The sequence below is a fragment of the Dromiciops gliroides genome, chromosome 4 (genome assembly GCF_019393635.1).
Source record: "Dromiciops gliroides isolate mDroGli1 chromosome 4, mDroGli1.pri, whole genome shotgun sequence".
Lineage (NCBI taxonomy): Eukaryota > Metazoa > Chordata > Mammalia > Microbiotheria > Microbiotheriidae > Dromiciops > Dromiciops gliroides.
In genome coordinates, this window is record NC_057864.1 from 251,328,671 (window position 1) to 251,353,636 (window position 24,966).

At 40.2% G+C, this 24,966-nt stretch overlaps 1 protein-coding gene across 1 annotated transcript in view; it reads right to left on the bottom strand.

The window, feature by feature from the left end:
* The window catches only part of KIF6 (kinesin family member 6), a 511,996-nt gene that overhangs the window by 103,944 nt on the left and 383,086 nt on the right, over nucleotides 1-24,966 (bottom strand). The window contains exon 15 of the mRNA XM_044004953.1: nucleotides 18,263-18,318. Coding sequence (XP_043860888.1) covers nucleotides 18,263-18,318 — 56 coding nt within the window. The remainder of the gene's footprint in view (nucleotides 1-18,262; nucleotides 18,319-24,966) is intronic.

A 24,966-nucleotide genomic window follows, 5' to 3' on the forward strand; every position in this document is an offset into this window, starting at 1 on the left:
GCTATACTCTGAAAATGTATATGCTAATCACTACATTTCTTCTTCTTACACAGGCTTCTAAAGCAAGCTCTCTGAATTCAATATATCAGCTTATCTTTATTTGTAGACAAAAGCCATTCTAAAAGTGCAAACAGCAAAATGAAGCTTTAAAAGAGCGAGAAACTACCAAAGAGTAGACTATGCCAGTTTGCCAGGCAATAACTTTGGGAGGGTGGAAGGGGAAGAAAGAAGTAGAGAATGTATAAATTCACCAGGTCCCAGGGCAAGACAGGCACAGGAAAAGCACAAGTTATGTCTGGTCTGGGCAGATCACTCCTTCAGCCTATCAGTGAGCTAGACAAGGCTCCAACTGCTCACCATTATAGTCAATCCACTGTAGTAGGGATTGATCAATCAACTCTCCCTGCTGGTGATGTCTGTAGCCCTGGGGCCCTCTCTGAGGAGCACCAATGTTCCCAGACTCCCCCATCCTTACTTGGCTGCCACCTCCCATGATTCTTCAGGCTCTTCTTCAAGCTATGAAAAGTGCTCTTTCCTAAACAACCCCGGCTGCCTATATGGGGTTACACTTGAATGGAAACTTCAGGGAATAAGAATCTGTAAAGTGGCCTAGAAGACAAGCAACAGATATGGTCTTCTAGTGGGACATACCTCCCTCTTGTCCCGATTAAAGCTTAAGACAGAAAGCATTTTCTTTTGGTTGAGTGAGTACAACAGGCCTCTTCACCTGAAGGAAGGGTTGAAGGAGGATTTCTCTAATGGGATTGCCTCTCGGGGAACAACAGAACGGAGGCTCTGCGTTGGAAGGAGAAAAGGCAGGGAAGGCAAGCAAATGGAAAAGTGGCCATCCTTTCAAACACAAATCGCATGATTATATTTCCAACTGAACTGCTGAAGACATGAAATCTGGTGAAAATTGTTCTTTCCTTAAAAATATCAAAAGCTAATATTTTGCAGACGGATCTCGAAGGGCCATGCCTGGACAGCAGAGCTGGGCACCGTGCTATCCAAAATAAACACACCTGATCTGGATTTGGTCAGAGTCACAGGACCAAACAAGTGGCCAAAGAATTAATGGAGGAATTTAAAGATTGCTCTTCATCAGCCTCAACCTGAAATGGCTTCTGCTGTAGGGAATTTGTGTGAGTGTGGAGGGCTGGGGGCAGGGTGGAGAACAAGTCAGGATTGTAGGGTAGGAGCTGACAAACCACAGGATTTATTATTTATTTATTTCAGGGCCCATCCTGTCATTTCATTACTGTAAGGCACTGCTGCTATGGAAATTCCTTTTGCCAATGCAGATCTCCAGCTCATTTTTAACTTTTAATCTCAGGGTTGCCCAGAGACACTGCGATGCTTGACTTCCCCAATGCCGCAAAATAGTACATGTCTCCTTTACTTGAAGGTAGGCCCTCTTGCTACCACACCAAGATGATTTTGAATGGATTTTGAAATTTGTCTGGGATTGAAGCAGATTTGGCCAATCTTTCACTTCAACAGTCTGCTTTCCTTAAAGTAATGGGTGTAAATGAAGAATACATACCTATGATGTTAGAAAATCATTGGGAACTTTGCCTCAGGTTTAACTGGGGCTCTGGATGAAAAGGGGACACTAAGGAAGGGACTTCCCGTATCATGAAACCTCAGAAATTTGCTCTTCACTGATTTTGGGTTGGCAGCTTAGGGTCATCTACATTTCCAGACTGTAATGGAGAAAGGTAGCTCTTTAAGAGAAACTAATGAGTTTTTACCTGGGCCTCAGGAAATAGTTTATTCATTCAGACAATGAGGTAGAAAGAACAATGGATGAACCAAGGACACTGGCCCCAACCTAGCAGCACTATTGAGACACTTTTATGGGGATTAGAAAAGCAGCTTTTCTTTAGAATGGCAAACTCAGCACTAGCTAATGCCTCTTCATTATTTTTCCTTGCAGAAAAGCAGCTTTTTCTACTTGCAACACTTAATACACTTAAGGTCTCCCTCGGTTAGCTCATCCCCAGAAAACAAAATAAAAAAGGAAAGAAGATACAGAGTCCATTAAATTTCTTTTGGGCCCAATGCCTAATTTTTATCAGGCTCAGTGCCTGATTCTGTAAAAACTCAATGCCTGATAAATGCTTGCCGAATTCTTAGGGCCCTGAGGCTGTAGATCAGGGCTTGTTTTCCCAGTCTATCTTCCAGGCAGGTAGGACCATCTCTCCTTCTTCCTTCCCACACCAACCTTTCTATGAAGAGATAGATATCATCAGATTGGGAATAGGGCTGCCTGGATCCAGGATTCTATGTGGGCATTCCTTTCGGTCATGGGCTGCTGATGTCCCTTCCATTTCTCAAATTTTGTGATTCTGTGACTAGTTTCTGTGTGATGGGGATATGGTTTCTTACTGCTTCAGTTTCTCCAGAAATGAAGAATAACCATTTGCTGCTGCATGTTCCCAGGCTGTTTTATGTATTCTGGGTCAGTCAGCACTACATATTTGGTCACTATTTTTTTTTTTTTTTGATGAGGCAATTGGGGTTAAGTGACTTGCCCAGGGTCACACTGCTACTAAGTGTCAATTGTCTGAGGTCGGATTTGAACTCAGGTCCTCCTGACTCCAGGGCCAGTGCTCTATTCACTGTACCATCTAGCTGCCCCATATTTGGTCATATTACCATAATACCAAAGTTAATCACCAATTTTCATTTGGAACAGTGGCAGGGTAGTATCTAAGGGATAGGTGATCCTGCCCCCCTTTTTTCCTCCCCCAGTGAAATAGATTTTCAAGGGCCTGCATCCTAGTCTCATTGGAGGGAGGGGGGGAAAGCTTCTGTTGGTTTCTTTCTGTGGATTAGGAGTCCCCTGAAGGCAGGGCTCAAGGTCTGTTTCAATCACTAGCTAGTATGGTGGCATGTCTCAGAAAAGGCTACCATTTCAGGAAGCCTCTGGCTGGGGCAGGGCAATCTTGTTGGAAAGCTGCTATACTGAGAAAGACTGATGAATAAACAAACTATCCTTAAGCCGAATAGAGATAAACTATAATTTCTGCTATCCATTTTCTGCAAGTTTCCTGAGGTTTTTTTTTTTTCCAGCTGACCAGCTGCAATAGATTTTGCTGGTTTGACCAGAAAAGTGACAGATATGTTTATTGTGATAAAATCCCCCCAAAAAGGAATTCTAAGAAATTAAGAATTGTTTTCAGCATTGTATAAATTCACTGAAGAGGCCCTCACTAGGGAGTCTCCACTTTTCTTTTGGTTTGGTGTTTTTGAGTGGAGGACCATGGATTCACAGATGTAATCCACAGATTCCACTCCAAGTACCAAAGAAGCTAGATTTTTGCCCTGTATTCTAATTATTTGGGTACATATCTTATATTTTCTACTAGACTCAAGCTTAAGAAGGATAATAGCTTGTTCATCTTTGTATTCCCCACAGCACTCAGAACAGTGTCATGTTCAGTAAATGCTGGTCAAATGAATTAGACAGTGAACTCCTGGCCCCGGATTGCAGCTCTTTCTCCAATACTTTTGACAATAGCATTTTTTCCACCCCCTCTTCTCCTGCCCTCATTGGCTGTGCTCAGCTTGGGAGAAGCCACATGGTTCAGACTTGGTAGCATGTCACAAACAATCCATCACAGCTTGACTGCTTTCATCATCAAGTGTGCATCAGATTAGGGTTTGGGGGGGCGGGATTTTTTCTTTTACCAAAATCTTGTTTCAGAAAGACCAATTCTGGCATTTCAGCATTTCTTTCCCTGCTGGAATCACACTGATTGTTATAAAAAGTCTATGATTAGTTCACTGTCCTACCTATTTGAAGATGATACCACTGACAATGATCCCTCTTAGGGGGTACAGTCAGAACTCATATGATTGACCCAGAACCCCTGTTGTTCCCTATCACATGGATTAACTGTGTTTTATCTCCTCATCTCATCTACACCATTTGCCAATCTTGGCAACAATTGACTCCCCATACAAACTTGGACTCTATTATTGGCTACTGAGATGTTGCACTTACCCACACCTTAGATTCCTATGCTCCCTGCTGCATCTGTTGTACCAGTTCTCAATCTTGGATCACTTCCATCATTGCTATCTTTGCTCCTGCTCATGCTAAAGAAGACCCTCATCCGATAAAAAAATCATGTTAACTGTCTTCATCTAAGACCCTGCTATTGTTGCCTGGCAATACTTTCATGCATCATCAATCATCAATCATCATCATTATCACCTTATTTCTGTTCTATGTTCTGGGCCTTCCAGACAACTTGCTAAGTGTTCTCTTATTATTCATTAATTTTTCCTGTGATTTCACTATGCTGGCTGTCCCCAATCCTGTGACTTAAGATCAGGAATCTTACTCAGAAGCCATCTGGTCAAACCCTCTTATTTTATAAATAAGGAAACTGAGGCTCAGAAAGGTTAAATGATTTATGCAAGGTCATACAGCTAGTAAATGTCTTCTTGGCCAAGTTTCAAATCCTGCCTTTCACATTTACTAGTTGAGTGACCCTCTGAGCTCCTTGAAGGCAGGGACTATTTTCTGCTTCTTTTTGTATCCCCAGAGCTTAGCATAGTGCCTGGCACGCAGTAGGTGCTTAATAAATGTCAATTGATTGATGGGTCTTAGCCCAGAGATGTCTTCCCCTTCATGTGTGTTTTTGACTTCTGCTCATAAGCTGCCAGTCCAAGGAAGATAACCTACAAATGTGTCCCCATGGCCACATCTAGCAAGTTTTCTGGAAGTCCTCACTCCTAGAACACCAACAGAGAGCTGGCTGCCCCAGATTCAGTTTTGTCACGTGTCTGAGCCAACACAGATTTTCCCTTTCCCTTGAGGTGTGTCCATGGCAGAGGCTAGGACCTCATCACTTATTCCTGGCACTTGCAGCATCTTTCCCACTCTTCACTGGCTCCTTCCCTTTTGCCTTCAAAAAATGTACTGGCCTCCAAAATATTTTGCTTGAGCTCGTTGCTGTCTTGAGCTACAATCCCATTTTTCTCTTGACATTCACTGCCAACTTTCTCAAGTGAATATTATGTACCTATTTTCCCCAATTTCCTCTTTACTCACTCCCCTTGTTCACCAACCTGCAATTTGGCTTCTATCCCCACTACTCTATTGAAATACTCTCTTGCAGATGACCAGTGACATTTTTATTTAACAGCAACAAGCATTTATTAAATGCTTACAATGTGGAGGGCACTGGGCTAGGTGTTAGGGATACAAAGATAAGCTTGGAAAACATTCCCTGTCCTCAAGGACCTTACATTCTAATGGGGAAAGACGACATGAAAATATATACAGGTACAATAGTTTGAGGAAGAAGAGAACATTAAAAACTAGGGAGTTGGGGCAGCTAGGTGGCGCAGTGGATAGAGCACTGGCCCTGGAGTCACTTACTAGCTGTGTGACCCTGGGCAAGTCACTTAACCCCAATTGCCTCACTAAAAAAACAAAAAAACAACAACAACAAAAAAAAAAACTAGGGAGTTCAGGAAAGGTTTCATGAAGAAAATGGCATCTGAGCTGAGCCTTAAGGGAGGCTAAGGATTCCAAAAGGCAGAGTGGGGCAGGAGTGAGCTACAGGCATGGCAGGGATCACCAGATGGTAGTGTTGTCACAGCCTGTGCAAAGGTATGGAGGTGGGGGAATAGAATACCAAGTTTAGGGAAGACAAAGTAGGACAGTTTAATGGGAATGTGAGGAGTAGTGTGAAATATGTTAGAAAAAGTAGGCTGGAGATAGATTGTGAAAGGCTTCAAATGCCAAATTAAGGACTCTGTTTTTTATAGGGAGCCACTGAAGTTTCTTGAGTAGATGGAGTAACATGGTCAAACACCCATGCTTTAGAAAGATTATTTTGGTAGCTATATGGAAGATGGATGAGAGAAGCTGGAAACAGAGAAAGGATTTAGGAGGCTATGACTTCAGTAAGAGGTGATGAGGATCTGAACTAGCATAAAAGCTGTGTGAGTAAAGACAGAAGGGAAAAGATGCAAGAGATATTTTGAAAATACTATTCTTGGAGGCAGCTAGGTGGCCCAGTGGATAAAGCACTGGCCCTGGATTCAGGAGGACCTGAGTTCAAACTCGACCTCAGACACTTGATGCTTACTAGCTGTGTGACCCTGGGCAAGTCACTTAACCCTCATTGCCCCACCAAAAAAAAAAAAAAAAGATAAAGAAAATACTATTCTCAGAAGCCAGTTAGTCTTCCTCCTAGTTAAAAAAAAATTGTATAATTAATTTTCAGTGAAAACTTGTGGTTTATTCCAAGAAAATTATTGATGTCAGACTGATTTTTCATCAGCACTCATGGTGGAAAACAGCTAGGTAGCCTTCTTCTGCCATCAGCAGCCAGAGGGTATTCAGGGAATAGTTAGTGATACTTCAGTATTTAATGAATTGGTGATCTCATTTCTCTCTGTCACTATTGACTGAAACCCATCTATACCATGTCCATGTTTCCCCATCAATACTTCATAGGGGAAAACTTCTAAGGCATCTTGTTCTTTCAACATTTTTGTGCATATGAGGGCAGCAAAGAGGCCTATCCAGCTGTTACCCCTCGCTCTTGTTACATGCCGAGCCCACCTCCTTTTCTTCATGCCACTTCTTGATGAATGTCACCACATAGTCCAGTTTATTTCTACATAAGAAAAACCAAGTGGATTAAAAAAAAATGCATGTTGCCCAGATTATGACATGCTATGCTAAACACTGTTGCCAAACTCACTGGCCTTTTCTCCATCCTTTTCCTTTATTACTCAGTTGCTTTTGACACCAGTGACTATTTCTATCCCTTTTGAAATGATTTGACTTTGACTTCCATGACACGGCACTATACTGATTCTCCTATCAGTCAGTCAGTAAACATTTATTAAGCACTTACTATGCATCAGATTCTGGGGATAAAAATAAAAAATAGAAAGACAGTCTCTGCCTTCAAAGAGTGTATAATCTAATTCTAATTGGATTCGATTTCTCTTCCCTCACTGGGTCCTCCTGCCACTACCCTAACTTGAGATAAGTGTTTTGTGTGTATGTGTAGGCAATCAGTGTAAAGTGACTCGCCCAGGGTCACATAGCTAGTAAGTGTCTGATGCCAAATTTTTGTTTGTTTGTTTTTTGGTTTGGTTTGGTTTTGCGGGGCAATGGGGGTTAAGTGACTTGCCCAGAGTCACACAGCTAGTAACTGTCGAGTGTCTGAGGCTGGATTTGAACTCAGGTACTCCTGAATCCAGGGCCGGTACTTTATCCACTGCGCCACCTAGCTGGCCCTGATGTCGAATTTGAATTCAGGTCTTCCTAACTCCCAGGACACTGCTCTCTCCACCATGCCACCTAGCTGCCTCAAATAAGTGCTATATTATATAGAGGATAAGATATGTTATTCATAGTAGCTTCATTTTTCATAATACCCCATAGATAATAACAACACCTACTTCTCAGGGTTGTTGTAAGGATCAAATGAGATAATATTTGTAAAAGCACTTATCACAGTGCCTGGCACACTGTAGGTACTATATAAATGCTTCTTCCCTTTTCTTTTCCTAGTATAGCTATAAATACAAATAGGCACTTGGTAAATATTTGGGAATTAAATGATAGGTTTGCAAAACCTGATGCTTTTGGTCACACTGGTTCCCAGGTTGGCCAGAAGTCTATGCTCAGATACACAGAGGGTTCCCATTCCAGCCAGGTGGCCCCTGAGTTGCTCTGCCTGTCCCTGTGTTTTCTTCACCATCCTCTAGCTCTAGCTTACTGCTTGTTAACCAGCTTTCATGCTGCCAATGCTATGTAAAAATTTCTTTGCCATAGTTATCCCATTTGGGCCTGCTCCATGATTATTGCCTAAGAGTCTTCTGCTATCCATTCTCCTCCACACCTTGCCTGCCTCCCTGGTGCTGCATCTCCTTGGTTCTTGCTTATAACATGCATACTGTGATATAGATTGCCCATGTTTATCAATTCCTGTTCTTCTTGAACTCCATGATCCCATAAAGCAGCTCTCCACACACCTGAAGGGAGACCATGAATGCCTTCTCATAGGGCTCTAATCTCACTCTGAAGTTTCACATTGCCCAGTCCTGCTTGGAAATTGTGCCACTGTGCTTGTAGAAGTCTATTTTTAGACAAGCTTATATAGGCTGTGGCACAGACTGTGTATTAGAGAGCAAGTTTTGAGCCAGAGTCATATTACTTACAGGGTGACACCAGCAATAAACTGAGGCTGTCCCCACCCTAGGGGAGTGCATCCTGCTGAGTAGTAGTCACACACTCCCTGGGTCTAGCTGTGGTTTACAGTAGCCAGACCCATTTGATGCTTATGGAAAACAGACAATGGGAGTAGCAAAATGATTTCTAATCATAGTCACCCAACATTCTTCCCACCGTTGACAAACTCTATCCCCCAGCAACAAAAAGAACATTTAGGATTATCTCTGCCCCCCCCCATAATCAGGATGAAAACAATGAAATTCACTTTGCCTGTTCAGAGCTGCAGCCAAAAACTGGGAGAAAACTATAGCCAAATTCTCTTCCCCCTCCCCTGGCCCAGGCAATTCAGGAAGGTTAAAAAAACCACAGCTTTTGCCACTGGTGTTTAAAGATAACTTACTTTCTATAACAGTGCATAAATGGCCTTTGGCATTGATGGATTACATTAAAATATACTTCCATCTGTCCCCTTTTTACCTTATCCAGGGGATTTCATGTATTATATAGAAACTGACACTTTTCTGTAGGGTTATTCTGTTCTCTAGATAACAGTATATATTGGCAAAAGTGCTTTGAAATCCTTGGATGAAAAAGCACCATGTCAAAGGGAAGAAATTTTTCTTCCTTTTTTTTCTTCTTTACACATTTCCCCAAGAATGTGCTTGGAATATATATGTAGTCACCTACAGGCCCGAACTAGCTCTGTGACATGGTGGAAGAATTTGATTTTAAAGCATTTCATTAAAACTAAATATAGTTCTATCCCTCTGTGGGCCCCTCCAATCACTACACACCAGTGAGGAAAATCCCGATTTCTCTTTGCTTCATAACAATTCACTATTCATGCATTTTATTTTAATTCAATTTGCCAAAATAAGAAACCAAGTTTCTTAGTGAAACTGCAACAGGTGATTCAATGAGTTAATTTCATCGAATTAATCTTGTCTCTGATAGTCATCATCATGTTTGCCATGGTAGGTCAGTATTTGAGGTTCAGCTTTATGTAAGTTCTTCCTGGGCAAAGCCAAAGTCTGCTTTCTGTGGCCTCACCAAGCACAGAAAGCTGGGAAGAACAGAGTGACACTATGCACCACAAGCTTATCTTTACCCCCCCCCCAACAAATACCCTAGGGGCATATGAATTACCCATGAAGAGTTAAAATACTACCAAGGTCAGAAAGCCAACTAGATGCAGGACAGTTCTCAAACAGATGATTTCCTAGCATTTTGTTTGCAGCTATTTTTATTTTTCTTCCTTCCTTCCTTCCTTCCTTCCTTCCTTCCTTCCTTCCTTCCTTCCTTCCTTCCTTCCTTCCTTCCTTCCTTCCTTCCTTCCTTCCTTCCTTCCTTCCTTCCTTCCTTCCTTCCTTCCTTTCTTTTTTTTTGGGTGAGGGTGGGTGGGACAAACTAACATGTGTAAATGAGTTAAAGGCATAAGATGTCATGACTTACAAAGAGTATGCTGCAGCCTGATTTTTAACAGTTTTAATTCAAGGAAATGTCCAGACCTATCAATGCTTGTCTTTAGCACCAGTCTCTGATGTAGCTCTTCTTTTCATTGATTGACAGTCTTTGGGATAGCTATACAGCTTCACATCACAGTCTCTCTATAATCCTCACCTGAGTCCTCACTTAGTGCTTCTGTGTACCTGAATTCTGCCTTGCACCACTTTATCAAGTGGACCTTGGTATGGTGGAATGAATAAGGAACTTTGAGTCAGGAGATCTGAATTTCAGTCCTGCCTCAGGCACTAACCATCTGTGGGATACTGAACAAAGTCACACAGTTTCTCTGGGCCTTGTTTTACTCATTCCTCATGAGGTTATTGGTCTAGATACTCTTTAAAGTTTCTTCAAGTTCTAACAATCTCTGATTACCCAGGTCTTTTTTTTCCTGCTTCAGCATATTTCCTTTGAGTAGCTACTCCTCGTTTCAAGGCTTTTTTAGATGACTACTCTCTGGCCAATTAATATTCTCTTCTTTGCCCTTAAAATCTTCCAACTTGCATCCAACCATGGTTTTATCTGATCTCCAAACTGCGACACCAAAATATTTTATCAATTCCATGAACTCAAAATTATTTGTACAGGGTCATGATAGTACAATATATATCTTGGTAAAGCCCTACAGTATCAGTGACACCAAACCTTCTGTGAAGCAAATGACAACCCAAACAAATGTAGTACAGGAAGAGAAACTGAAGGGATCTTAGCATGTCAGTTGCTCCCTCCTTTACTTCAAGATCAACACCTAAACCCTCCCAGATAAATGGTAGCTTCCCAGAGATAGTCTCAAAACTGTCTCTTGGTAGCTAGTGTTAGAAGTTAATCATATTTTGTAAAGACTTTTTTTTTTATCAACAAATTCCTAACATAGTTTAAACTCATTTCTTATTTTCTGCCTCTATGTAAAGATGAAAAGCAATTGTTTTGTGCCTTCTGCATGTAATATCATTTTATATAATTGAAAAAAGTTAAGTCAATGATCAGATGCTATGAACTTTAAGGGAGGAGAAAATGATGAGTGGTACAATGGCAAAAAGAGATTCTAGAAGAGGCAGCATTGACGGAAGTATGCTGACTCCTTTGACTGGCCATGTGTGATGGGGCATATGAATCAATTACATTTTAATATAGTTTGGGCTGAGTCAGGGCCTGAGGCTGATTGACACCTCAGGACTAGACTCTTGAGGCTCCTTCTAGCCCTTAATCTATGACTGAATGATATTACTTTTATGTGTGTATATGTGTTGGCTTCCCTATGTAATGTAAACTCCTTGAGAGTGGGGATGTCATTTTTTATCTTCGCATACTTAATGCCAATTATTGAGTCTGACACATTTGTTTATGAAGCTGCTAAGAAAACTATATTTGTGCATCTTAGAAATCAGTTGCTATTAATAAGTGTGCAAAGAGATGCTCTGTTACTATTTTCAGACAAGTAATCTTTTTTTTTTTGCTTATTTGATTTTTTATATTTACATAGAATGGAAGCCATGGTAAGTCAGTATATCACAAAGGAATTTATGAGACAAGCAAATGAAGATGCGAAGGAGGAAACTTGTAGGAAATTTCAAAAGCAAGGGTTAGAAGCTAAGTAAAATGTGAATTAGGTTGAGATGCAGAAATTCTTTAGATGCGAAAAAGAGACTGGGCTTGACTAATTTTTTTTGTGTGTGAGGCAATTGGGGTTAAGTGACTTGCCCAGGGTCACATAGCTAGTAAGTAAATGTTAAGTGTCTGAGGCCAGATTTGAACTCAGGTACTCCTGACTCCTGGGCTGGTGCTCTATCCACTGCGCCACCTAGCTGCCCCCCCCCAATTAATTAAAAAAAAATCTTAAGTGCCTACTATGTGCAAAGTACTATGTGCTGTATAGGGAGAAGACAGAAAGATTAGATAGGACATGATCCCTGCCTCATAATGATTATAGTTTATTAGGGGGATATGCCATAAGAACAAATACCTTTAGTACAAAATCTGACGAGAGGGTTCAGCAACATGGGAAAGGGGGTGGCAGACATTTGAGGTTTCCTTGTGTCCATTATCTTCTTTAGGCAGATGACTCCCAGATTTATCCATCTAATTGTGGTTTCTCTCCTGAGATGCAGTATTCTAACTTTTTTTTTTTTTTGCAGGGCAATGAGGATTAAGTGACTTGCCCAGGGTCACACAGCTAGTGTCAAGTGTTCGAGGCCAGATTTGAACTCAGGTACTCCTGAATCCAAGGCCAGTGCTTTATCCACTGCGCCACCTAGCTGCCCCCTGAGATGCAGTACTCTAGACACCTCAAACTCCAAGAAAATAGCCAAGAGAAAATCTTTCCAACCAAACTCGCTCCTAAGTCTGACTTTCCTTTCTGTTGAAGGTACCACCAACCTTGTGGTCATTTAGCTTTGCAACCTCAGAGCCATCTTGGATTTCTCATTTTCCCTTCCCACCCAGAATCCTATTACTTGCAAAGTCTCATTGATCTCGTCTTCACAGCATCTCTTACATACATTCCTTTCTTTCTACCTACATGATCCTCCATTGCAGGGCTGCATCTTTTTTATTCCAATAGTCTTCTTTCCTTTCCAGATTATCATCCACAGTTAACAAGTTGATGTTCTGAAGCATAGGTATGACTATGCCACTTCCCAACTAAAGAAACTTAAATGATTCCTTATTGGCTCTTGGATAAAATACAAACACATTTGTTTGACTTTTAAAGTCCTTTACAACCTAGCACTTATCTACTTTTTCAGGGATATACATTAGTTCCCCTCAAGTATTCTGTAGTCTAGCCAAACCTTAAACTACTTGGTATTGCTCACACTCAGCATTCCATCACATATCTTTTATGCCTTTGCAAAAGTATCCTGGAGGCTTGGAATGTACTGCCTGCTCACCTCTGCCTCTCAGAATCCCTGGCTTGCTTCATTCAAATTGTAGCCCAAGTGCTCCCTTATCTATAAAATGAGGGGGATGGACTCAGTGACCTCTTATTCTCTCTCATCTTCTCTACCCTTCCCCCCTTACATTACCTTGTATTTACATTCTATTACATATATTCTTTATTTACTTATATATGTTTGTAGCAGATTCAGAGTATGACTTTCTCCTTGTGTAACCTTCTGTAAGGTCAGGGTGACTGTGTGATAAGCTGCATTAGTCAACAAGCATACCTTCTTCTCTACTCCTGGCTCTTTTCCTTATACATTTTATCCTAGATTTTAAGTCAATCAAGCACTATGTTGTGATATTGCCTTATTAATGAAGAGAAACATAAAATCTTTTTCAATTAATTATTTAACTGAACCCCCACCCAAGTTTATTAATAAACCAGAAAAACAATTTATACCATAAACTTTCTCTCCTTTCTTTGCCTCAAGCTCCTTGATCTCATAGGCTTAAAAATGTTAATGCAGTTTATTACAGTAGCATATATTCTCTGCTTCGTTCATCATCTCTACCTCTTACCCACAGGAAATTCAGACTCTACCAAGTGCTTTTATTACCTAGGTTTTATTATATCTTTTTTTTTTTTTTTGCCAGGCAGTGAGGGTTAAGTGACTTGCCCAGGGTCACACAGCTAGTAAGTGTCAAGGCTAGATTTGAACTCAGGTCCTCCTGAATCCAGGGCCAGTGCTTTATCCACTGTGCCACCTAGCTGTCCCCAGTTTTATTTTATCTTGACCAAATCCACATCTCTACCTTACTTTTTAGCCATCTCTGCTCTACCCTCACCTCTATCTCCCACCTCTATCTTGTTCTTCCCAGGTCCTCTTTATGCTGCCACCATGTTCTCAGAATGGTAATTATGAGTTACAGGAATGGTAATCTCAGGATTTCTCCTTTTAATCAGCCAATCAATAATCCTTAAGTACCTACTACATGCCAGGAATAGGGCTAAGCACTGAGGATTCAAAGAAAGGCAAAAGACAGTTCTTGCCCTCTAGGAGCTCAAAGTCTAATGGAAAAGACAACACACAAAAAGAAGTTGAATAAGAGGGGAGAGAGATTACCTGGCATGAGGACATGATGAAGTCATATTGTCTATTCATAGGGACAATGGGGAGCCACAACAGATATGATACCTTCAGAGAAAAAAGTCAACCTTCACTTGCTACCAGAATATGGAGGGGCACAAAAAGAAATGATTAAGGATGGTGGGGAGTTTGTTAACATTACAGTGTGAGTTCCACACGGCATGGCAGAAGGTAGGGAAAAGGAACCCTGAGGAGAGGCAGGACCAAACCAGACTGCAAAGAGAGTTTAGGTAGAGGGGAGCAGGACTTTCTCCTAGGTAGCTGGTGGCTTGAAATCACAGGAATTAGAAGAATAGGAGGTAGGAATTCATCTAAGGTGAACTGACAAAGTCATTTTTCAGTCCAAGATCCTTGATTCATGCTGATCCAACCAAAGCATAGATACCCCATAACAATGGTCCTGAAAGTCAGTCACCTGAATTACTTCCCTTTCTCTTTACATTATCTTTTTTTGGGGGGGGGGTGAGGCAATGAAGGTTAAGTGACTTGCCCAGTATCAAGTGTCTGAGGCTGGATTTGAACTCAGGTCCTCCTGAATCCAGGACCGGTGCTTTATCCACTGTGCCACCTAGCTGCTCCTTACATTATCTTTTAAGTGGAAGCGACTAATATGGGTTTGTATCTGGATGTACAAGGCAGTGCTTTGCCAAAAGTATTCAGATGGTTTCTGGTCATCATCATGATGACATGATATTGTAAAAGGGCAAACTTGCATAGGATTTGAAGGAAAGTTAATTTTAAAGGAGGGTCAGGCTAACTAAGGAAAAATACCCAAGCAGGTGTCCATTTGACACATCAGTTCACCTTACTGCTGAAGACCAAATCTTGGGAAGGTATTTTTCCAAATCTCAAATGTTCCAGAGGAAAAAAAAAATTTTGTTTGTTTTAGTGTTCTGGCTTGGATTTTCCCCCTTTTTGGAATTTAAAATCAAAGTCGGAGAGGCAACTTACCCCTTAGGAAGTCTTGTTTGGTCTTATAACTTTCTTCTTAATTACTAGGTCTTCTCACGCATCCAAAAGAGGGCCACCAGCACAGAGCAAGGCCTTGAGCTCATACCAAATGAGCATTGGTCAAAAGAAGTGGGGACATTCAGACTTGTAAAGAGAATACTCAGGAAGAGGGCCATGATAACTATCTCTAAATATTTGCCGGGCTGTCATGCGAAGGAGGCGTATGACTTATTTTATTTGTCCTCAAAAGAGGCTGACTTAGGCTTAATGTAAAGAAAAGCATCCTAATAATGAGCTATTCCAAAGAGGAATGGGCTACACTGACAGGGAGTGAGTTTCCCACCATAGGAGAGCTTTAAACCAAAGCCAGAGGACCACTCTGGTATATGCTGTAAAGTGATTTTTGTTCAGGTCTAGCCTAGACTAGACAGCCTCTGAGAATGTTTCCAATTCTAAGACCTGATCATATTGCTACCTAACAGCTTTGCCTGGTCGTTGCCAGAGGTTACTGCCATTGGTAGAAACAATGATGCTAGAACCTGTGTCAGTGAAACCAAGTGGGGATAGCTTGTTCTACCCTGACCACCCCTAAGATGCTACTCATTAAGCCTGTTCCTCTCTCTTTCCCTTGTCATATTGGCTTCTCTGACCCTCCTAACTGAGGTGATTACTAGAAGGCATGTACGTGAATATGCACAAAACACAGTCTGTGTCACATAAGGTGGGCTTATCTGTGTGACCACACAGACTCAACGATACCCCTCATGAAGCCTGGTACTAAATATAAAAAGGCAGCAAATCTAAATGGCAATTTCAAGGGGAAAAAAATCAACAGAGCTAACATGATGTTAGCAACTTGAATCCTAAATCTGTTTGATTGATCTGGTATAATCTTTACAGGGTTGAGAAAAGCAGATTTAATTTCCTTTGACAATGCCAGTGTCACTAACACTGGAAACCTCCACAGGCCTGCTCATACTGTAAATGCCTTGGCATTCTTCCTGCTCTCTGCAGGACCCAGAGACAGGATGTGTCACCATCCCAGACCGGAGCTGAGTCACCATCCCACGCATAGCAATCTTACCTCCCTAAAACTGTCTCCATGAGTAAAGACACATATTAGAGCAGTTCTGCCAGTGGGTCTGCAACTCCTCCCATGTGGTCGTGGAACCCTTCCTCTCAGTTCCTTTAGAGGATTAAATGATTTTGGATCTACTAAAGGGAAAAGATGATTCTTTTGGGACAGCAAACACCACTTGATTTAATTTTTCCTTAGGAAAAGTACACCCAGAAAAGGCATTAATATCTTTGGAAATCAAACTTTTTGAATGATTCCCTGGAATTCTGTATACATGTCTCCTTTTATGTCCACTTAATGATAAATAAATATGTTGTCTTAATACACAGGGTATCTATAAGAGACAGACTGCAGGTTAAACGGTTTTACTTTTTCCCTCCTAGCAGTGGAGATGGGATGACATTAATTCACTGATACTGGTTTGCCTGGACCCTTTTGGGACTGATACCACAGGTCTATCACATGGTTGGCCAAGATTGGAATGACTGGGAATAGAATGAAATTAGCATTAAGCATTAGCACAATGCTCCATCAACTGAAATCACTGGTTACTCTCTGCTCCTGTAGCATGCCATTAAGCTCAACATTAATAGAACTCAAGTTATCACATCAGTAAAACTAATTGAATTATATATATCTACATTCTAGAGAATCTGCCCTTTTGTGTCCTAGAAAAGTAGAGCCTATTCCTGAATTCTGGAGAACAGGTCATTAAGCCACTGTAGTTAGAACCTCTTTCCCCCCTACCTAACTGGCCTTATACAATAATACATGTCATTAAATAACACACTGAATTTGCTAATTAGAAGCTGTTCTTTCTGGTTATAGATTATCGGGCTTCTCAAAGAACCAAATCTTGATGTATTTTATTAATAATACCTTACATTGGTCTTATACTTTGCAGTTTCACACTCATCATAGTGTCATCCACAACAACCCTATGGGGGAGGATGACTAGGTATTACTCCCATTTTTTGTCATTGGCTTAATGGGGGCTATTTCCTCTCCTAGAAGCTAGGATAGTTCTGGACTAGTTGGAGCCATCATAGAAATTCCTGGTACACATGATATCCCTATATATGCACATGAGACTCAGAGAGGTGAAGAGCTTTATTTTTGCACTCTACCAGTGCCAGGCCACTGCACCAAACCAACCCTTTAAAGGACTCCTTTCCTCCTGAATGAGCTGAGTCAGGACCTGGTCCAACAAAAGTTCAGCTTGCCTTCCTTTGACATCCAGCCCACATACCCACACTCTTGTACCTTTATGACAGCTTTTGCTGGTCTAGAGCTCTCCTAGGTTCTCAGGAATGGAATGCCTTTTCACATAGCATTTGCCTGACTACCTTAGGACCTGGAGACTGTTGAGTGGGATGTCAGACTCGAAGGAGTTTATTTGCCATCACATGGCTCACTCATATCTAAGAGCTTTGCTGCCTGAGAGTCAGGAAAAAGAATGTGCATTTCATGCTTCCCATAACAAAATGAATTCAATGTGTTCTTGGGGCTTCTTAACAGCGTTAGGGCAAGGTGACTGTATTGTTTTGTAGGGCTTTTGCTCCACAGGAAAATCTAAAGGACAGAATTACCTAGTTTATGTCTCATTCTCCCTCTCCTTGTGGGATAGCAGGAACGTAGGGAGTAAAAAGCTATTAAATCCATGGTGTACCACTAATACTGATCTAGAGCATGTGGATTACATGGGTAGCAGGTGATGGGGAGAAAAGTTTCCTTTTTGCAAGCCTGTCCATGAATGTATCTCTGTTGTATTCATTCACTCTGTATGAAAGACAGCATTTTTCTCTTTGAAAAAAAATACATGAAGGCATACTTTTATCAGGGTTGCCTTTAGACCCAGTCCATTCATAGTTCTCTCATGACATTTAGCCCAAGGGTAAAGAGTTCTGAGTCAGCAGTTTGTGTTACCAGCCAGTTAGGAATGTTTTCTTCTGGGCCTGATTCTACCACTGAGCTACTGGATGGCCCTGAGCAATGCCCACCTTCATGTGCTAGAGTGCCTGAAAACCTGCCCTGGGCAGCAGGATGGAGCAGCTCTGGGACACTGTAAAAACGCTTGCAAAGCACTTGAAACTAATAAAAACACAGTTTGGATTTTAAGCTTAAAATTATGAGCAATGAAGCTCCTGTTGGAAAATACTGGGGAAAAAAGCAAACCCACCTCATGTAAATGCTAGAATGCAGATGATTCAAAATCAAATTTTTGCTACATACAACAAATATGGAGTGACGCTATGAGGGAATAGGAAATAAGACTGCTGAAGCATCTGCTGTCTGAAAAGTGATGGCTGCTGAGAGGGGTATGCAATATTCATGGTGCTGGGAGAGTCCTTGTAAAGCTCCCTACCTCAGAAAGAGCACTCAAAACACTAAGGCCATGTTTATTTTTGGGTACATCATGGTTTGCTTTTTACCAGGAAAAAAGGTCTATATGAAAAATAGCCTAACAGAATGCAATAAGCTTCTTACCGATTTTACTTCTTACTTCATTTATACTTTCTCCTAAGGCTTTTGCTTCAGCAAATCTAGGGAAAAAAATGAAAGTAAATGTTTTATTATATTTTGCTTATTCCCAGTTAAGAAGTTTAAAACAACACAAATAATTTGTATTAATTAATTGCACTGGGCAGTACATGTTTTTACTCTTCTGTATAGTACTATAATATATTTTGTTGATCTGAAATATCTTAATCTTGTGGTATGAGTACACTTACAAAGGGATCCTGGGTCAGTGTTAGTAAATATAGTTTTCTCTATAGGATTTTTAGTGGATTTAGGCTTGGAGAATTCATTTTCCAAGAACTTGTATAAAAACAAATCTTTTCTGGGCCAGCCTTTTAATATGGTAGGCTCTTAGTGGAACTCCAATCTAATAATTGTTTTTCTTTAATCTTGTCACTAAATGACCAAATGTATTCAGTATGTGGTCTTCATTTCAGTCTTCCAAAATATGTACCTTAGTTTTTTTTTTAATGTGTCATTTTGTTAATTCCTTGGGTTATACATAGCAGGAGTACAAAGTCCCTGGGATATTATCAACCAATCATATGATCAAAAGATTATCTTAGGGATAAGGACAATAAATATCCATGAGGCACCATGTCTCAAACAATCAATCAATCAAAAAGAACAATCAGTCAATCAGCAGACAGCTATAATGTGCCAGTCAGCATTCTAGGAGCTGGGGATACAATCATAAAAAATGAAACCTTTCCTGCTCTCCAAAAGCTTACATTCTAATGGGCCATGTGACCAGATACATGTTAGACACTGTGATGTATTCAGGAAAAAAAAAAGCATGACATCCTTCCTTATCTTCAACTTGGGAAGATTTATATACTTGACATAACAAATGAACCCTATGAAAGTAAATAAATATGTGGCACAGACTTTAAATGTTCTAGGAGTTCTGATCAGTTGTTTCAGTTGTGTTTGACTCACTGTGGCCTCATTTGGGGTTTTCTTGGCAAAGTTACTGGAATGTTTTGTCATTTCCTTCTCCAGCTCATTTTACAGATGAGGAAACTGAGGCAAACAGGATTAAGTGACTTACCCAGGGTCACACAGCTAGTAAGTGTCTGAAGACAGATTTGAACTCAGGAAGAGGAGTTATCCTGCCTCCAGGCCCAGCTCTCTATCTACTGAACAATCTAGCTGCTAGGAGTCCTGATAGGGTAAGGTAAATTAAAGAAATCTTCATTGGGAATAGGGCACTGAAAAATGGAGAGAAGAGAGGACAGAGGAGAACATTCCAGAGAGGAAGACCATGAATGAAAGAACACAATGGGTATTTAAGTTCTGGAAAGTGTATTCTACAATGAAATAAATATTATGGGAAACATATTGTGCTTTTGTGTCAGGCTGAATCCAACTCGGTCTTTTCTTGAGGAATAGACACTTCTGCTAAAGTTTGGAGCATGTCATCTGAGAGGCCCATACCATCTTTAATATGTTGCTCCAATGATGAAACTGGCAGCTTTCCCAAAGCCAATGGATGTGATGCTCTTTGGGAAGAGGGAAGCACAAAAGGTGAGCAACTACTGATTCTGTGCTAGCTGGGCAACCTCTCCAGCCATTAAACTGGAGAAGCCTCCTAAGTAATAAAGCAAGTCTGGAGGCAGTCAAGGCAACATCTACCACAACACTGCCCAAGAGGTCCATATCTCAGCTCTCATTCTGAGCTTCCTGGTAGTGGCCAGGATGGGAGCTTCCTGGCTCCTGAGTTTGGAGTGTGCCCAACAGGGCATGAGAGGAATCTGCTTAGTAGTTAACTCACTTCAAAGGGTTCTCTATTGCCAGGTCTGGTGGAAGTTACTAGAGGAAGCCACAAAGGCTATTTTGGGTTCTCTTCTGCAGTGCTAGCACAAAGCTAAAAAAGAGCGTGCCCACTGGAGAGCTGTGGTCTGAGACCATCTTCCCTTGTTCTTGGAGGCCTTCTTCCCTCCAGGCCACTCCACCCACATGCTTCCAAACCCTGGTGACCAGAGTGAATCTAGGGCAAGGAGAAGCCCAGAACAAAAAAGGTCTCCTTTCTCTCAAGGGTGAGAGAGAAGGGGAAGGAGAGAAAAGGACATGATGAAGAGGAGAGAGGAGAAGAGTATGAAAATGTGAATGGAAGGCCTCTCCTCATTGTCCTACTGTCTTTTTTCCCCTCTCTCGTTTATTTTTGGATCTCAGAAATGAGCCTTTTAAAGGGGAAGAGAGGCTAAGGGAACCAAACATGTCTCATGTGAAAGGTCAGAAGATTCTGGTTGAAGACCCAGTTCTATTATTTACTCACTATATGACCTTCCCTTCTCTAGCCTCAGTTTCTTTTCTTATAAAAGAAGATGTGTGGGCTAAATGAACTAAGATTCTGTGGTTCTCATTCAACATTAAAGGGAATTGTCTATTGAGGAAAGTGAAATGCCTGAGTAATATGACTTGATTAAGGCAGGCCATGAGTCGTTCAGTTGTTTTCAGTCATTTCCAACTCTTCATGACCCCATGTGGGGTTTTCTTGGCAAAGATACTGGAGTGGTTTGCCATTTCCTTCTCCAGCTCATTTTATATGTGAGGACACTGAGGTAAACAGATTTAAGTGACTTGTTCAGAGTCACACAACTAGTACTTACTAGCCTGAGGCCAGAATTGAACTCACAAAGATAGGTCTTTCTGGCACTCTAGCTGCCCTGAAAAATACTCCAAGTCACTACTAATTTTCTTGTTGTTGCTGAGTTGTTTCAGTTTTTTTTTTTTTTTTTGCAAAGATACTGGAGTGGTTTGCCATTTACTTTTCCAGCTTATGTTACAGATGAACAGACAAACAGGGTTAAATGATTTGTCCAGGGTCACACAGCTAGTAAGCATCTAAGGCCAGATTTGAACTCAGGAAGTTTAGTCTTTCTGATTCCAAGCCCAGTGCTCTATCCACTGTGCCAGGTAGCTTGCTCTATGAGTTAAGTAGAGCTCTGCTTTTCTGTCTCCTATAGGAGACAGAAATAAGACTGTGTATCAGTCTCTCATAGCTTTATTCTTTCTTTTTTTTTTTTTTGGTGGGGCAATGAGGATTAAATGACTCACCCAGGGTCACACAGCTAGTCAGTGTCAAGTGTCTGAGGCTGGATTTGAACTCAGGTCCTCCTGAATCCAGGGCCAATGCGTTATCTACTGCACCACCAAGCTGTCCCTCTCATAGCTTTTTATTTTTATTTTATTTTTTCTCCCATAGCTTTTTTTTTAAAAGTATATATTAGTTTTAAAAGAGTAGTTCCAACATTATCATATTTGTCTATGTGCCCTTCTGAACTTCTGCTCTCTTCTGTGTATTTTTAAAATATTTCATTGTTTACTTCTTTTATTTTTGTTGTTTTGTTGTTTTGGTAACACTGATATTTTCTCCCTCACTATCATAGCTTCTCCTCACCTCTAAAATAAAAATGCTCATTTGTAATAACAAAATTAAACCTGTGAGGGGCTAAAATTCTAGCTAGTCTGTCTAAAATATCTAATGAGTGGTCACCAATAAATTATAAGCTTTAGCAAGAGTTAGACTTTTAAGCATTTATTAAGGAGACTAAGAATTTGGTGAAGAGAGAGAAAAAAGCCTAGATTCATCTATCTATCAAAGGGAGAGCGCATTTTAGCTCCACTCTTCACGAGAGTCCTCATGAAAGAGCCCCAAACCACTCCTTCCTCAATCCCACAAGCCTCCTGTGAAAAACTGGAAATGTCCTGTCCCCACACACACAGCTCCAAGCTAATTGGCTGATAGCTTTGATCAACAGTACCCACGAGCAAATGTCACTTCCTGACGCCAAGGACCTGACCTCATGGCTTGCCCTCAGATGCCTTCTCCTCATGGCAGAGCTTTCCTACAGTAGCTCTCCAGCAGGTGGCATCATACCAATTCTTACAAACCAAATAAATCTACACAATGGCCACTTCTGAAAATGAGTCTCATCCTACAACCTCTCTAGTTTGTTACCTCTCTGCAAAGAGTTGGGAAGCATGATTCTTCATTAGTCTTTTGGATTTGATTGGTCATTGGATTGATCATAGTCTTTTTCAATTGTTCTCCTTTACAATGATGTACTTGTTGAAAAAAATTGTTGTGATTGCCTACTTTACTTTGAATCAGTTCATACAAGTTTTCTCAGGTTTCTCTGAAGCTATACCTTTCAGCATCTTTTTTTTTTTTTAAACAACACAACAGTAACCCAGTACATTCATGTGCCATAATTTATTCAGCTGTTCCTCAAGTGATGGGTACCCACTAAGTTTCCAGTTCTTTTTCATAACAAAAAGTGCTGCTCTAAGTATTTTGTATATGTGGATCTTCTCCCTTTGTTTTTGTCCCCTTTGGTATTTGTCCAATGGTGGTATTTCTGGGTCAAAAGGTAGGTACAGTTTAGTGACATTTTGGGCATAGTTCCAAATTGTTTCTCAGAATGATTGGATCAATTGATAGTTCAGCCAATAGCGCTTGTTCTCCCATACATCTAACAGTTGTCATTTTTGTTTTCAGTCATCTTTGATAGTCTTCTCTTATTATTAATGACTTAAATATTTTCTTATGTTGTTGATAGCTTACTTTTTTTCTTTTGAGAACTGCCTGTTCGTATCCTTTGACCATTTTACCTATTTGGTAATGGCTTCTATTTTCATACATCTGTATCAATTCCCTAGACGGTTTCGTAATTATTCCTTTATCAGAGAAATTTTCTGTAATTTCTTCCAGTTCACTTTTTCACTATCTAATTATCATTTCATTGTATTTGTTTAGGCAAAACCTCTTCAATTTTATGCAAACAAAATTGTCCATTTTATCTCCTTTGGTCCTTTTTATCCCTTGTTTGGTCAAGGGGTATCAGCTATCTATTGTTATGAAAAATATATTCTTCTCTTACCCTTCAATTTGGTATCCATTTGGATCTCATTGTAGTATATGATGGGAAATGTTGGTCTAAATCTAATTTCTCTCAGATTGCTTCCAGTTTTTCCAAAAATTTTTTGTCAAGTAGTGAGTCCTTAATGGAGTAGTTAAAACCCTTGGGTTTATCAAATCCTATGCCTATATGTTTAATCTGTTTGTAATTGTTCCACGATCAACTTTTCTATTTTCTTAACCAGTACCAAATAGTTTTGATGAGTGAGCAAACCTGACCCTGAATCACCAGCAGAATGTAATCAAATCAATGACAATTCAGAAACCTCTGCCACTTTGGTGTGCAGAGAATTGGGGAACCACTTAAAACAATGTGGTATACCCCAAATTCTAGCAGCTTAAATAATTTAAATTTAACAAGCCTTTCTTTCTGCAGGTAAATTGCTGAAGCACATGGCCTTATTATCTGGCCAACCTCAATCTCCCCACCTTTTCCCCTCCCCCTACTTATCCTTTAATCCTCTTTTTTGTTTTGCTTTTGAAAGGCATTGAAAAGGCTTGGAATTCACCACACCTTTAAGTTTCTTTAACAGCACAAAAGGATGCTTAGCAAATCTTTTGCTTTTTTTGTTTTTGTTTCTGTTTTTGCTTTGTTTTTGACTTTTGTTTCTTTTGCTTCCTTTTTAACTCAATTTTATAAACTAAGTGACTTTTCAAAGACATTTTAAGTATATGCTGTGGGATCATTGGGCCTCAGAAGCTATCACAATTATTTTTTTTGAGAGAACCATAAGGTTTTTTTTTATGGAATTCTGTTTTTAAAAAAAGCAAAAAAAAAGGGTTATTGAAACCTATTGCTTGATTTATCAATGAGCATACTGAATATTGAGTCTTGCTGATTGAAGTTTTATTTCTTTTTGATAAATTGATTATCACTTTAAGTATCTGTTACTGTTATACTAGATAGAGAATTTGTGTATAAGATACTGTGTTTACTTGCTAAAAGAAGATTATGTAATAATGTCTAATATAATCAGTTATTTACATTCATTTATCATTTTTATGTCATTATACTCTCGGTATGGTTTGGAATTATTGTATATATTACTAGTATATCCTCAGTTATACAGCATAACATGCATTTTTACCATCATACTGTCTTTGGTGAAATTAATATGAGATTTATGAATTATGGAAACTTATCATTTCAGAGACATAACTGACTCTTACAGTAAGCTTGATGCAGGCCCTGCAGAGAATATATGTACAACAAGAGGAGAGATGGGTACATGTAAGTCCATGGTTTGCTTAGGATGGTGACTATGTAGACCACAATTGCTGGACACAGTCCAGTTACTTCCTCTCTCTCTCCTAAAATAACCTAGTTTAACTTAACTTGTTTTCTTTTTCTTTCATTCAGTCTGATGGCATGGTCAGAATCCATCCACCTGTGGCCTAGCACAATTGCTGGATGTCTTAAAACCATGAGATGTGGTATGATAACCTTTCCATAACATTTTCAGGTGTCATAAACACATTACTAAATTTGGCTTTGATCCAGACACATGGTGGCAAGAAGTGTTATAGATTGCATAACTACCTCAACCCTGTATTATATAAAGGAGGGGAATGTAATGGAATGTATTAATTTGATCATTGACAATGCTATGCTAAGGTTTAGTAAAAATCCAGCAGTTCAAACAGTTAAAGAAGAGAATCTAGCTTTCCAGACCAGAGACTAGACGAGTCCAGTTTTCTCCTGATGACATCTTACCACTCCAAGAAGACAAGAGAACTCAGAGACTTT